Source organism: Rhipicephalus sanguineus, chromosome 10 (genome assembly GCF_013339695.2).
Source record: "Rhipicephalus sanguineus isolate Rsan-2018 chromosome 10, BIME_Rsan_1.4, whole genome shotgun sequence".
NCBI classification, from domain to species: domain Eukaryota; kingdom Metazoa; phylum Arthropoda; class Arachnida; order Ixodida; family Ixodidae; genus Rhipicephalus; species Rhipicephalus sanguineus.
In genome coordinates this window covers 3,474,662-3,489,904 of record NC_051185.1, presented here as the reverse complement: position 1 = coordinate 3,489,904, position 15,243 = coordinate 3,474,662, and the positions used below count along the sequence as shown (strand labels likewise).

At 49.2% G+C, this 15,243-nt stretch overlaps 1 protein-coding gene across 1 annotated transcript; it reads left to right on the top strand.

The window, feature by feature from the left end:
- The first annotated feature begins 1,262 nt into the window (after positions 1-1,262).
- Positions 1,263-14,988, top strand: LOC119372283 (uncharacterized). The gene is made up of 4 exons (XM_037642759.2): positions 1,263-1,341; positions 3,292-3,550; positions 5,852-5,966; positions 14,836-14,988. Exons 1-4 carry the CDS (start codon positions 1,281-1,283, stop codon positions 14,986-14,988), a joined length of 588 nt encoding a protein of 195 aa, XP_037498687.2. The 5' UTR covers positions 1,263-1,280.
- The last annotated feature ends 255 nt before the right edge of the window (positions 14,989-15,243 follow it).

Below are 15,243 nucleotides of genomic sequence, written 5' to 3'. Positions count from 1 at the left end.
GACAGCCCGTGTGAGAAGGAAGAGGAGGTAAAGCAGGCGCTGATTGGTGGTTTGCTTGCGCGGCAGCCGGCGGTAGCGGCGAAAATAGGTCCCCGAGCGATCGAGTCGGCGGGAGAAAGATTTTGACGCTCCGCGGGAGAAAGAGAGAAAATCGGCAGCGAGCGAGCGGTGAGCGGCGGGCGGGAGAGTGCCGCGCCGCCAGTGTGTTCGTACCCTAACAGGCACCCGCGCGACCCGGCGGCGCAGCTGGAGAGGAGGTGTCCGCAGCAGTGGTGGGCGAGGAGGTGCACGCAGGATGGATGGATGGATGTATACGGCTGTGCCCTTTAGATCGGGCGGCGGCTCACGCCACCTAGCCATAAAGTTAAGTACTATCACTATGTATTGAAGGATTGCAATTCACTCGTGCCTTGATTGTAGCCACCAATCGGTTAGCCTCCTCCTGGTTATTTCTACTCGTTTAAAGTCTATTTTGCCTTCACTGTCCCTAAACCCCAATGCTTTCCCGCCGGCGCCATCTTGCGGCGAAGCTTGGGGAGGACGGCCACCATTTGGCCCGCCATTTTGAAGAATTCGGCGAGTTGCGCCGCCATCTTGAACTCTACGCGACGACACGGCGTCGACTTGAACTCCGGATAACTGTAGCAAGGCTCGATCGACGCGCTCCTCCTCCTTGGCAATGTCGAGCGCCTTCTGCACGGTGAAGTCCTTGCCCAATTTGTAAAAAGTCCTTTTCAGCTGCGGCGACGCGATGCCAGAGACGATCTGGTCGTAAGCAAGGATGTCGCTCGCCGCGCCGAATTCACACAGCTTGGCTAGTCGGCGTACTTCGTGAATGAATTGGACCGCCGACTCGTCCGGTCCCTGGCATGTAGACACGCCGCGTCCGGTTGAGGGTGGAAAAGTTGGCTGAGCAGCGCAAGGGCTGCGTCGTACACGTTCGGCGTCTCCTCCTGAGTTGGCCGGTCGGCTCCCGGCTGCTGCTCATCTTCGGCGGCACGCAGATAAGTGTTCAGTCCCCCTTCTTGTGTTCCGGCGAGGCGTCTCTGGCCGCGGCGTCGATGTATACCTGCAGTTTGAGCCATCTGGTGTAAAGTGTACGGAACCGAGTGGGAAAACACCGTGTTTATACCACTGACAGATCAGTGGTTTATACTGCCGAGCTGCGGTGACCAATGGTGTCACTGTTTTAAGCTAGGCATCACGAGCCTCGGTGGACGAGAAAGAGGAAAACGGCCGCGTGAGGCACGAGTACGGAGACGACGAAGCTGGCTGGAAGGATGCTTCTGGCCGTCGGGTTCCTCTTGTGGGCGGCCTTTGCGACGGCCACGGCGCACAACAGTGAGTGTTTGAGAGAAAGCTCTCCCGCCGTGCCCTGTTTGAGCAAGGACGTCGCTATTAGCTCACGTTTGCGTAAAGAGGCCTTTCACGACAGTTGGGAGATCTTTTACTGGTCACCTCGCGCCGAGAGTGCCGCCAGCGCTATAGACGTGAAGCGATGCGCCGAGTGATTACGAAATGCCCAAGTGCGTACGTTATTGCGCATTCTTGCAACCTACACGTTAGTGTGGCTGGAATGCCGCTTCGTATTCCTATATAGTGGCCGGTGTCGCTGATGCACTGTCCTCGTATGAGGAATCGGGAAGCATCGCGCGACACGATTGAAAAAAGAACGCCATGGCCTGCGCGGAAAGCGCAGCACAGTCACAGCGAAAGCTCGAAGAGCGGAATTTCTAGAGCCCGTTATAAACTCTCTTGTCGCTATACAACGACACTAGCAACGTACCCACTACGCCACAAATCATGATTTTTAGTGTGAAGTTGGGAAGCACCCACCACGACATTACTCATCATTCTGCGGAGAGGCGAGGTACCACTCTGTAAGGCATTATGTGCAGTTTCTTGATGCGACGGCTGATGACGATGAAGAATTATGACTGAACCTTTTGTAATGATTTGGAAGCTTTGAATGACCCACTAGTTACGTAATAACAGCGAAAGCTGTTATGAGATCACAAGGGCCGTCTTTGGCGCCGTAGTTCGCCGCCGCCGCCGCCGCCGCCGCCGGTGTCCGTAACCACTATCGCTCGAAATCATGAATAAGCATTGGCCTCAATAGATGTCATTGCATGTATGTTGTGCTGAGATGCGCAATTATATTGCTTATTTGCGGAGTGCACTCGTTAGATAAAACCTCAGGGGAAGCTTCAAGAGGTGAAAAATCCTCAAACAGGGGCGTGTCGTGGCCTTGACGAAAGCAGCACTTGTCGAAGCGACACTCGAGGATTTTTCGTCACTTTATATTCTAGAGCGTGCACAATTCAAGGCCTCGAGTCAGGCAGCACAAGATTGTGTTTTGCTAGCGCAGTTTTCATCGTCAAGCCAACACACGTCGCGAAAGCTGACGTCATCCGTTGCTCCATGCAGACATTTAAAATTGCCTGTAACAGACAGCATAATTGTAGTCAATGATAGGGAATACTCGAAACGGCGGACATTAGCTGAACCCGAAATTGAAAGACATAATCGCTTAATTAACAAAGACCACTGAACAAAATTTAAATTTATTTATGGAGCATGCGTAAATTTTCAAATTGTAGTTTTGGCGAGTTTGCAAGACGAGAGTGTGAAGCTTGTCGGTGATCCATAACCGTAATCGTATCGCAGAAATTAGACACAGGACAATTCGTCCCTCCTGTGTTTAATTTTTGCGCTGTACGTCTAAGCGTGGGTTCAGACGTATGCGCGCTATGACTCTTTCGGTGAAAATGCCCGATTACCACAACTGAACAAAACGCTGTCATATGTGTTGAAGCACAAAGATAAGCGGAACGCTTACATATTTTCTCGTAGCTTGTGGAAAGAGGCTGCTGTCATCCTGAAAATTTGTCAACTCACATTCACACGGGAAGGGTTCAAATTTTGTACTACTTCCGTAGTTGGCCTACATTATTACAAAATACGTATACTATCTTTGGCATTAGGGGAAAATAATCTTCTTGGATAGATTCGTCGAGAAACGTGAACCACCTTTCACTTAGCCGCAGCTTGGCTTGTGCCGCGTTTTTTACCGTTGCGAAATGGCGCTGCTATGCGCGAGCTTGGACACTCTGAAAGAGTCGTCATGTTGGACTCGCTGTTTGTACTCAGCTTGTGTATTGTTTGCGCACTGTCGAGGCAGAATCACGTCAAGCACCGGCTAACTCGTGTACAGAAAGCGAACAAGCCGCAAAGGTAATCCACTCGAGGCTGGTGGCGTCAGCCTATTATGATATCGTTTGTCCGCTGCAGCGTTCGTGTGCCTACCAAAGCCGGTCAAGTTCGACACGTGCACCAGCATCCGTCTGCTGAGTCCGTGCCAGACGGACCAGGACTGCGACACGCGTGTCTGCTGCAAGGACTGGTGCGGCAACTATTGCGCCTTCAAGCAGCGCAGCTTCGCCGTGGCCAAGCCTCCGCCCCCCGACGTCGACGAAGACCCGTCCACGGCCGTGCCGGCTCGTCGCAGAGAAGAGGAGCGCCGCAACAACGCGCGCAGGCGCTACAAGAAGTGAGCTCCGAGATGCGTACACTTTTAGTAAACAAAAAAAGAAAACAGTTCCGGCTCTGTAGGTACCTCGCCATGGCTAAGGGGTCGCATGTTCCATACCGTGGTTGCATTCCAATTGTGGAATGTTCTGAGGCATATGTTATGCAAGTTATCTGTCTCGTATCTGCAGCGACGTCGCTCATAGCTCGGGTGTATGATGCGGAATACGTGAAGACGGGCGACAGACTTCCTGTCACCTCCTGCAGTATAGGCAATTGGTACACTCTTTCGGCAGAACGTCTGGGCAGCGTGGGTATCCGCAGGACGCAGCATGCCTGCAGAATTTCGGAAGGCAATCTGCAGACTAAAGTGAATGAAAGGTCAAACCCGTTTAATTGTGTTTATAAAATGTTACGGTTAAGAATATGCACCGACATCCGGGAATTTTATGAGCACGCAGAACGACTAAAGCACGTCCTACCACTCCAAAGTTATCCCGAACACATTAGTGACGATGCCGTACCACGTGGCCGCAAGGTGATTTAAACCGAAAACAGTGCCTGAAACTACCTCCCAAACAAATCTTGTACTAACTTACTCACCAGTGCCACTGGTCAACAACATACTTTCTCGTCAGTTTAAGATAATTAGAAAAAGCAAACGATCGACTTCCATCCTCGCGTGGTGTACCGCAGGGATAAAACCTGACGCACCTTTTTTGTCAGAACATTGAGCCAGGGTGCCGTCCCCGCGGAAACGTTCGTTGCAAAGTATGTCCAGACACGGTCACGACACGGGAATCAAAAGAATCTCCTCGTATTTTAAATTGAAAATAACCTAAATTGTGACTCCAGTAACGTAATATACATGCTACATTGCAACGTCTGCGGGCATGAATACATTGGCCAAACAGACGCGCCATTTCGGTTGCGGTACCGTGCCACTTGACTGCCGAACCTACCCTACGTGTGCCAAACCGCAACTTGGAAAATATCAGCGTAACGCTTTCCCAGTCCGGATTCCTAAACAAGCGCGATCTTATTTTCAAATTTCGAACATTGATCATCACCGAGGAAGAAGCCTTCGAGAAATAAGTCGAGATGACCCGAAAATGGCTACCATGCTTATTTTTTGAGAAGGCCGTACGCGTGCGCTGTTGCGCTGATAGGAGAAACACTGGTGCCAACTGAAATGCTACTTCCTCAAGGCATTAAAAAGGAGAGGAGGAGAAGCTTCTTCCCTCACGCGCAGGCGACAACATTGGGTGCGCACCTCAGAGCACCGGGCACCCGGGGCTTGAATTAGCGGCCACGCACAGAGGGGCTTTACTCTCTTCCTCGGAAATGAGGTCGAGGAGGTCGAGAAGGTAAATCCAGCGCGACAGAACCTTTAACGTGTGAATATATATATACACACACACTTTGTCCGTAAATTACAATGACAAGTGTACTTGCCGTCTCGATGTCTGCAGACAAGGTCTGCAGGGAGGTGACTGACTGCAAGGTCTCACACCTCTTCTTGAAAGGGTTACATGTATCCACTTCCTACAAAGTATAGAATTTGTAAATGGGAAAAATAGCGACCACGCACAAGCACACTGGGCGACCGTTGTCCTTCGCCTTCGGCCTCGTCTCCTTCCCATTTCACAAATGTGTGACCAACTAGCCCAATGAACCGCACTTGTGCTACGGAATAACCAGCTGTGCTTGCACAGTCGTGTGATGGAACGACGCAATGGGGGCCAATGCGTTCATGGTCGCAGCGCGAAATTGCCTCCACAAGTGCAGACGTGTGAAGGCTTTGCTCGGGAGGGCTGCCGAGCTGATGAGTCTCTCGCTGCTGCATCAATACACCGGTTGTGAACCTCTGGGAATACTGATTTGCTATAAAAGGCAGCTTTTAGCTTTTTTTATTTTAAATTTTTGACTGGAGGTCACACCTTCATCAGTTTCTTATTTATGCAGCTCAAAGCAACTGGCACATCGCGTGGCGGCAAAACACGAAGAAAATCATACACGAGCATGATTGTGTCAAGGGGAGCTCATATTGGTTGGGCACAGGGCGAAAACGGATAAAAATGCACGCAATGCCCTGCGCGTCTTTTTGGTGAACTTGCTCGCGACTGTTTATCACCGACGAATTAAGGCAGGATCAGGGTGGGTAGTGCACCAAATAATTATTAGATGACCGGTTGTTATATCACGCGGCACTGGTGTTGTGAAAGGGGGAACTTTCCGCAGCCGCTGATTTGAGTTTTAAACGGAGCATAGCGAAAAAAATGTCTCGAGGAAAAAAGCATCAATCCGAGTGTTGCTTGTGCAGCCGTGGGGGCCGGCGTCGCCGTCGCATGGACGCTGCGGACTCCGACATCCCGGTGATGCATGGACCCGGTATGGACGATGAACCGGGAGGCCAGCCTGAGCACGAGTACTTCGACGTGAGGAAATAAAGAATGCCAACCTGCTGTGCCAAATATGCTTTTCAACATGCAACAGACCGTAGCACACGTGGAGGCATAAATATCCCGCTGGCGTAAAGAGCGCAGGATGGATTTGCGAATGCCCTCAACTTAAAGCGTACTCGCTAAACTGAAAAGACGAGTGGATGCTTCGCAGGACAAATTTTCCTTCTTTGTGTCTGATAGTTTCGAAACTGAAAGATGCGGCAGATCCCACGCGTTGTGGGAATCGGTTTCATGCGAAGCAATCAGCCAGCAGTTGTCTATTCTGCATTTTTTTTTTGGCTTTGGGCCAAGCGTTACGAGGTTGACCGACATGTTTTCGTAGGCTTAATATTTGTATGCACATCTTGGCTTTGCCAGGCACGCCAACAACACTGGCGCTTAAAGGGTAACTTAGAGTCTGACGTAATAATAATATCTGGGGTTTAACGTCCCAAAACCGCGATATGATTATAAGAGACGTCGTAGTGGAGGGCTCCGGAAATTTCGACCACCTGGGGTTCTTTAACGTGCACCTAAATCTAAGTACACGGGCCTCAAACATTTTCGCCTCCATCCAAAATGCAGCCGCCGCGGCCTTCGGGTCAGCAGTCGAGCACCGTAACCACTAGACCACCGTGGCGGGGCTATTGTCTGACGTAACGTCAGCCCTCACTTTAGAGCACAGACGCTGTATTATCGAAACGAAGTGCATTTTACGGTGCGATGATGTCAATATCATACGTAACCTTCGTTAGCGTATTCCACTGGGGCAGAGCAATGCTTCAATATAGCTTGCTGAATCATAGGAATACAAATGTAATGTTTATTAGACTCCTATAAAAGCATAGCCAACACTGGAACCACAGACGTTAATCTGATATGACGCCTGTATCGTTGGAGTACATAAGTAGTGTTTATTGCTTTGTTATAAAATTAGATAGCCCGCACCACAAGCACAATTGACGTTGCACCGACACTGCGCCTGAATAGGTTATTTTTCCAAACCAGTTTGTAGACCTGGCGTGGCTCTGTGTTGGAATATCTGACTGCCACGCAGAATGCTTGGGTTCGAACTTCGATACCTGTTGGGATCCTAATTTTTATTCTTTCCATTCGTCGGGTCAACGCTGCCGATGTCGGTTTTTCTTAACGGTCTCGCATTTAATTTACCAATGTCTGTTCTCGCTGTTCCTGGGTAGATATCAGTGGCGTAAATCCCGGGGGGGTCAGGGGGGTCCTGACCCCCCCTGTGTTTAGACTGGGGGGGACCCCCTATGCAATGGTCCCCCCCTGAGATTTTGCATTCGAACATCTTCCATCTTGACTTGCTTGAAGTTTATTTTCACACGTGCCATTCAAAATCGCCTCAGAGTTCCAGCTCTGAGATACAACGAAAGAAATAAGCACAATTCAACAACTTACGATAATATTTTTACGACATCTTCCCTGCGATGTTCAAAGTCTGCAATTACATCCATAGCGCCAATCACGAAAGCCGCTGCCATGCAGCGGCCGTTTATCCACGTGGTGACGTATCATTGCGCCTTCTAACTCGCGGAGAGCAACGAGATTCGTGAAGACATTTCTTCAGCACCGAGTCTGGGGCGAGAGAAATTGAGTAAGAGATATTCGGCCTTTGCTTGCAAATATCGCCACAAATGAGTCATCTTTTCACACCCAACTGAAACTGCACGCATTTTTCAGTACCCCTGTTCATTCCGTCGCCCCCATATGTATACTTCGGGAGCCCCTGGCTGCGCGCGCGTTTTTGACGGGCCCGATCCACCCGATCGTTCAAACTACAGTGTTCTAAAAGTGTTCGCAGCGTCACCTTAGAGTCACTTAGAGTCAGAGGTAGCATATGCAGTAACTCTACGTCACCTGTAACTTTCCGGCGGGTTGCAGGGCGCGGCTAGCTCGCGTTGCTGTTTTGCGCGCAAGAACAGTCTGAATTACGGTGCGCAACACACGAAACTTCTTTTCATGCAAATTTCTGGGAGTTGTGAAATAAAGTGCTGTCGTTGTGACCGATTTACAGAGGGTGGGCGATATTTTAATAGGCTATGATGAATATGAATGCTCCTGCGTGTGGGGCGTTCAAGTTTTTTTTTTTTTTTGTACTGCTGGTCGATACGATTTTCAATGCCCTTTCGCCACTGTAGCGATCCTAGCGACTTCACTCCCGCCTTTCGAGCCCCACTATGCCGGATATAAACAATGCCTCATTTTTTACTTTCGCATGAGCTGGTCTCTGCGACTAACCTACTTAATGCTGTTTTTTTTTTTCGCGAATCAATAATCGGCGGAATCACTTGGCTTTGTATTAAATGTATCCGCACGGTAATCCTAAATTTTTTTATTTGCAGACATAGATCATACAAGGTTACCAAAACTGGTTGGACTCGTAGGCGATATATATTGGTACGTGCGGGTCCAATCAAAAAAAAAAAACATATACATAGGTATTATGACTACATAACAAGTAACATACATTACGTGCGTACATTTTTATTACACCGCAGAATTGCACCACCAAAATAACACTCGACAGCGTCACGTGCTGACAAACTAATTTTATTTACACGAAACCCTGCCTATGTATGCGCAAATGCTGGCCATATCACAATACGGATTAACAATGCATGCATGGTCACTCGTGATAAAACGATAAACTGCCGATGACAACCGTCGATCTAACTGGAGCATCTCAAAGGAGCCCAATCCCCGTGGGCCTCCCCCGCTACTTCAATCATCCCCCCTAAATCTTTTTTTTTTTTTGTACATCGATCTCTATCCAGCCCGTTTCATCTGGCAGTAGTTCTGTGCTTAGGACTTCGAGCGAAACAAGCAGCCAGAATTCTTTATCATTATTTAGAAGTACCCTGACCGCTTTACCAAAGCACGAGTAAGGTTTTGCTGTCACCGCCCTCGTATTTTCTTGCTTTTATTGTTATCGCACTTGACTTTGCGCGGTCACTCTTAGCTTCGTTGGGTCCAGCTGTTTTTTGTTGTCAAACGCTGCACCAGAAATTTCTCTGCACATACGCTGCATGCTCTATGTGCACGACCGCCGGAGACTGTAAAAAGCGCCTCCCTCCCGTCCAGATGCAGCGGCGGGCCGTCTTTGAGACAGTTGCAGTGTACGGATAGACACAGATGCCGCTCCTTCAGAAAAACAAGCATACATAAGTGCAGCAAAGCTGCTCGCGTGGTGCCGACAAAGGTCCTTCAAGCGAATGAATGGCGGGAACATGCGCTGCAGGGCATGCACGAATGGAAACAGTAGCTTCTACTACTTGGGTCAGCTTTAAAAAAGAATAAAATGCTCAACCCCCTTCTCCCTCCGTTGTTTTTTTTTTTGTGATCTCTTGTTGTGTCATTGTGGTGGCCCTCTCCCCGCCTCCAACCCCGCGTTTGTTGATACCCCCCCCCCCCCCGGAATTACAGCGTAACCAGCGTAACCCCGACCAAGAGGACGCGCTTCACACCCCGCAAGAGAAGTTTTCAGGAGAAACTGGCGGCAAGACCCCTGGCGGGCGCCCAAGCAATCGACGCGGAGAGGGCCGTGGAGGCGCGGCGCAGAGATACGGCAGTGAGCCCACTGCCCAATTCTAGTACACTGTAGTTCAAACGAAGACGCCTGTCCTCCGGTTTCACTTTGTGGCGGAAAAGCAGGGAGGCAAAACTTTCTTTAGTAGGTTGGACGACGACAGAGAATCAACACGTCCGCTTGGTTTGAACGCATCACGAAGACTGCTTTGTTTGTTCACTATTTACAGTGCTCTCGTAGAGAGGCAAAATGAAAAGGAAAATAGAAATACAGAAACACAAGCACAGTTAAAAGATTTTCTCTGCACCCCGCACGTGCAACAAACTTGAAGAACAGAGGGAGAAAACGCTTTCCCTGTGTTGGGTGACGCTCCCTGTGGCTTTCAGTGTTCTTTCACGGGGTGGGCGCGTGGGTCGTAAAACGACGAATGTCAAGGACGTTCTCCGCTCTTCCCGTACTCATCGTCGCCTTCAATCTCCTTGGTTGCAACCCCAAAAATGCGTCCCCCGGGTTGCCCCTCTTCGTGGGGGCTGCTTCCCAATATTCGACAAATACGACATCACTTGTCAGTCGTTCGGCAGTTTCAGCCTGCACGCGTCCACGGAAGTGCTGCCAGCACTGCACAGTAACCGGCCGCGCAACCTTCTTGGCGTAATGTGCTTGTGACTTTCAACTGGACTGGGAAGATGCCGCACAAGCGGCAGAGTTCGCTGAGCTCGTTCTTTCTGCCGAACTCCAAGCGACCTTCTTTGCAAGACAATGTCACCAAAAACATTGATGAGGTCAGCCTTTTATGTAGTTGATCATTGATTATAATTTTGTTTTGTCGGGTACCCTTAGTGCAACATACAATGATTTTTATTCTGATTAAAAAAGGGGGAAGTGACAGTTACTTGAATGCCGCCTTGAAAGCCCAAAATGGCTTGCAGTCATTAGACAGGTGGATAACTACCACGTTACGTTAAACAACTAACAGAAATCTGCTAGATAACTTTTAAATCAATGGTTTCGTGAACTACGTTGCAACTATCTTCAATGGAGCTATTATTAGGACTACCCTAATTCATACAATTCGCTAAAAAGCAAGGAATGTTTGGTGGTTTCATCCACCGGTTCCAGGATCCCGCACCGAAGGAATTAATGCCATTTAGAAGAGTGATTTAGACGCTTCGACCAACTCTTCATTACCTTAGAATAATAACAGAGACGAACTAGTGAGCCGCAAGCGGAGTTTGTGGTGTCTTGACTTCTCTCTTGTTTCCGTGCTTGCACGCCCAGTCATTTTAGCATGAATCGTCATCGCCTTGGAGTTGATAGAAGCGCACGCACAGCAGTGACATGTTATCAAGGCATTGAGTCCAGTGACGAGCTACCCGAAAACTCTTCTATGCACCATCTACATGGCTTTCCTAGCGCAGTTCTTGAATCACGCGAAGGAACCTCGAAACTTTGTAATGTTCAACCTCCCAGCTTTCCTGCAATATGCCAGCAGGCGAAAGTTTCCCCACGCACGATCTCCAGGCTGGTGGCTAACTTTCGGACAGTCTGTTTATTCATGAACAAAAGTGTTTACAATCAACGAACACGTAGCCATGAGAATTTTTCGAAACGCTGCTGTAATAGCTGAGTTACACGTGCTTGATGATACAAAAAAGGCCCTCGCTCGTTTCTCTCTTTCCTTCGTTATTCAGCTCGTCTCTCCTCTCAACACCTTCTCGACTGCTATGGAAAGAGAGGTCGCGCAGCTACGTGTAGCCGCGCGTCCTCTCACTCCATAGGGAAAGGGCGCGGCGCCGAGTCCACACGCCACGAGCTGACGCGTTGTAACGCGTACGGGGGGTTAGGGCTTTAGAAACCATGCACCCTCGCAATGTGAAGGCTCAGAGTTGCGTATTTGCGAAGAAAAAAATATTAAAAAGCGCATACTTCAATCTCCCGTATATTAATGACACAAAACATCCCATGATGGCATGATGCCCTCTTCGTGTTTATTCGGACATCAAGCAGGAAGTGATGTAACACAGAGCGAACCGTCCAAGGGCGTCGCCCCATGGCTCCTTCAATCAACCGCTCCCGCGGTGAGAAAGCAAGGAGAAGGCTTTATGTGTATACCGGGCTCTAATTTTGTTATGCAAACATAAGCTGCGCAACGAGTTCTTGATATCTGTAAAAATATTTTGTGTATGCACCTGATGAAAGGGACATGAAAGTGACTTCGGTCACCTCCAACTTTCTTTGTCATATGCTCTTTCGGAGAGAACGAGGCGAGGGGGAATAGTGTGGGGTCGAGTGTGGAACACTCTTTTTTCTGCCTTCTTGTCGTCACGTAGCACGTGATATATATACGAGCAGGCAGCTGACCAATAATCCTAACACTCCTAAGTTTCCTGAAGTTTCAATCCACATATATACCCTATAAAATGGACGGGGAGATGACCGCCGCCGTAGCGAAGTGGTAGAGTATCGGACGCGTTATTCGAAGGTCGCAGGTTCGGTCCCTGCCGGCGGCAAGTTATCTTTTCGTCCACTTTACTTTCTTCACATTTATGTTCTAATTACTACAAATAACACCCCCTATACTTTCCTTGGCATTGCTGTGTGTTAGTTCTCATTAATACCAATGTTTCGCCATACTAGTGAAGATGTCGCGAGGTGCTGTCAACTCAGATGAACATTCACGCTTGCTTCAAAATCAAATTAAGATAACTGAAAGCTAACGTCCGCCAGTTATAAACGGCCAGAAGTACCCTTGCACGCATACAGACAATCAAACAATACAAACATCTCGAGGTTTCAATTTTGGTGTCAGTGTTCCTTTAACGTTTGTTTCATATCCAGTGTGTAGATTCATCGAATACTCATCGGCTGTTTGGAACTGTGTTGTAGAAACTAGTTCAGAACGTTGTATGACTCATTCGTCGCGCAGTGCAGATCGTCAAGAGCATTGCAATAACGCGACATATGAATATTTGTGTGTTTTCTTTTTGTTTTATTGTAAAGTTTTCATTTTTGTGTAAAATAAAATGCACATTTCTAATAATCAAGATGGCTGCCATGCAAAGTCCGGGACCCCCCCCCCCCTGTTGTTTTGCTGGATTTACGCCACTGGTAGATATAAACTGTCTATCACCTGTGGCGCATACCCGTATACCGCGGCCAGTGGTAAACAGTTATGTGCCACACGTGTCTGGAGGAAAGGGTCTGACGACGTACGTGACAGGATTTTCACGTTATTCATGTTATGACCCGACAGTCATATTCGTCAAATCCTCTTACCCTCCCGTGCCAATTTTGGTCTACAGCAAGTTAAGGAGGCGATCATGAGAGCACCCCGACGTAAGCGGCAGATAGATAGATAGATAGATAGATAGATAGATAGATAGATAGATAGATAGATAGATAGATAGATAGATAGATAGATAGATAGATAGATAGATAGATAGATAGATAGATAGATAGATAGATAGATAGATAGATAGAAACGCACAAAGTGCCAAAGGTTCGCTAAGAAATGCTTCGCATTTAATACTCGAATGTACCGTATAATTAATGCTAGCGTCGTTATTATCGGCAGTTTTAGCGTCACTACCGAACAGCCGCGCAAGTCACGTGCGCTTTCGTGCCGTTGAGAGCGCACATTTTGGGCCCCGAAAGAGTGAAACGACATCGGTGCTGCGTGATGCACCAGGCACGGTATCCTGCCGGAATTTCTGTCCACAAGGAAACGCCTCCTGCCAAGCGCCCACTACACTGTGCCCCCTCCGACACGGCCGGGCTAGACCGCACGCGCGCTTCAGCGCGTGCAGTCTAGCCCGGCCGTGCCTCCGAGAGAGAAACGCTGACGAAACGGCGAAGCACTCCGTCTTGGCTGCGATGCTCACGCCCCCGCGCTTCTCTCACTCGAAGCTCGGCTTCGGCACCCCTTGCGCACGATTCTTGGTCGTCGATTCTTGGACGGGCAGCTTCTTCTTGCGGAGAGCGCTCGACTTTGCCCATCGCCGAACTTTCGAGAAAGACCGCCGGGCACCTGGATCAGATGTGTTTGCCTTCTGCCGGCAAACGAATGCCGATATCGCTCTCACTGCGTAGTACGCAGTCCGCGAGACGTTTGCTTGCTTGCTTGACCCTTGAATTTTGGCTCTTACCCGCTACGGGGGATTGGCCATGAAACCGGCGGTTAATATTAGTGCGGAAATTTAGAATTTAGACGAAGGAAAAGAAACTATAATCGATCGTCTAGGATATATAGAAAAATTGAAGAATGATTAGTTTATGTTTAAAACTAAGAATAGAATAAAAGTCTGAAGTACCACATTTTGATAGGGAATAAATTAACAAAGAATTCTTCTTGTGTCACTAAGAAATTCGCATACGGCTAAGCAGGCGTTCCTGTTGCTGTGGCCCAGAGGAGATGACCCAAGGGAAAGAATATTTTCAGAGCAATTCTTAAGTTTCTGAATAACATTTCGAAATGTTTTTTCCTATGGCTAGTGAAACGACGGCAAGTTGAGTAAAAATTGATCGATGTTTTCAGGTTCTTGGCAGTAAAAGCATAGAGGAGAAGGCACCAGACCAGACCTGTATAAATAAAAACTGAGCAGAGGTATACGACATCGAAATTTTGCAAAGGACATTTCCAGTTTGCGCGTGGGACACCATTTAATATCCCAAGCAAAATAAAGATGACCATATTCTTGAACTGGTAATTTCTTGAAGTACAGGCTACTTATAGATCGCTTCTTCATATTTAGTGGACCGGCGGGTTCTTGCGGCACATGCCCGCTAAGAGCTGCGAGCCGCGTTACGCCGATAGAACCTCGATGTCATGAGTAAAGGGGCACGACGCACGCGCCCAATGATGGAATGTTTCGATAGCGCGCCACGAGCGGAAAATTCCTCAATGGTATGCACCGCTGTCACATCCACGCACGCGATTGGTCGGAGGAGGGCTCGAGGCACGCGACCCGAGCCGTGGTGAAGAACCCAGGAAGGAAGAGCGGGCATTGTCTGCGGGGCACCGTTCGAAGCACGTCGTGGAAGCCAGCGTCTCACGGGTGAAGAGAGCGGCGGGTGCCGGGTCCTGAGGTGCAGCACCATGAGTCTATGTCGACCTCGGCGATTACTGAGAAAGGCTACCACCAGGGGCGTAGCCAAGGGGGGAGGGGGTTGGGGGGTTCAATTCCCCCCCCCCCCCCCGTAAAACATTTCTGGCTACGCCCCTGGCTACCACGGACTTGCAGCATCCTCGACACAGCGGATCCCGGAGCGCCTGCAATGCACCACCTACGTTGGCAGAACGGCTTGTACCCACAGGACAGTCCCAGCGGCGCCACGTCGTCAGATGTGCCACAGACGCACTGGGAGCAAGGGACCGAGGACGCAGCTAGGCCTAACCCGTCCGCTTCCGTGTTGGCCATGGCGACGACCGGGAAACCGGCACCAAGTGGTTCGTCCAGTTGCTACTGAGCATCGACGACCGCAGGACCGGGGCAAGAGCATCGACGGCGAACGCGGACGATGAGGGAGTCGACTTTGACGCCACGCCGACCGTAAGAAAAGTAAGGGCGATCCTTTTCGGACGCTACTGCAGGGCCAGTGCGGCCAGACTGCTAGCACAGCCAGGAACTCAGTTTAGCACAATAGCATTGTTGTAGTTAGTTTATTTATATGTATTTTTGAGTGTGGGAATTTTGTGTGAGGTTTGGCCGTGTTGTTTAAGAT

Bases quoted from the DNA above. Each gene is read 5' to 3' on its own strand.
- LOC119372283 (XM_037642759.2), top strand. From the start codon at position 1,281: ATGCTTCTGGCCGTCGGGTTCCTCTTGTGGGCGGCCTTTGCGACGGCC. The intron at 3,551-5,851 runs GTGAGCTCCGAG...TTGCTTGTGCAG, and splicing joins GCGCGCAGGCGCTACAAGAA to CCGTGGGGGCCGGCGTCGCC. The intron at 5,967-14,835 runs GTGAGGAAATAA...TTGTACCCACAG, and splicing joins CTGAGCACGAGTACTTCGAC to GACAGTCCCAGCGGCGCCAC.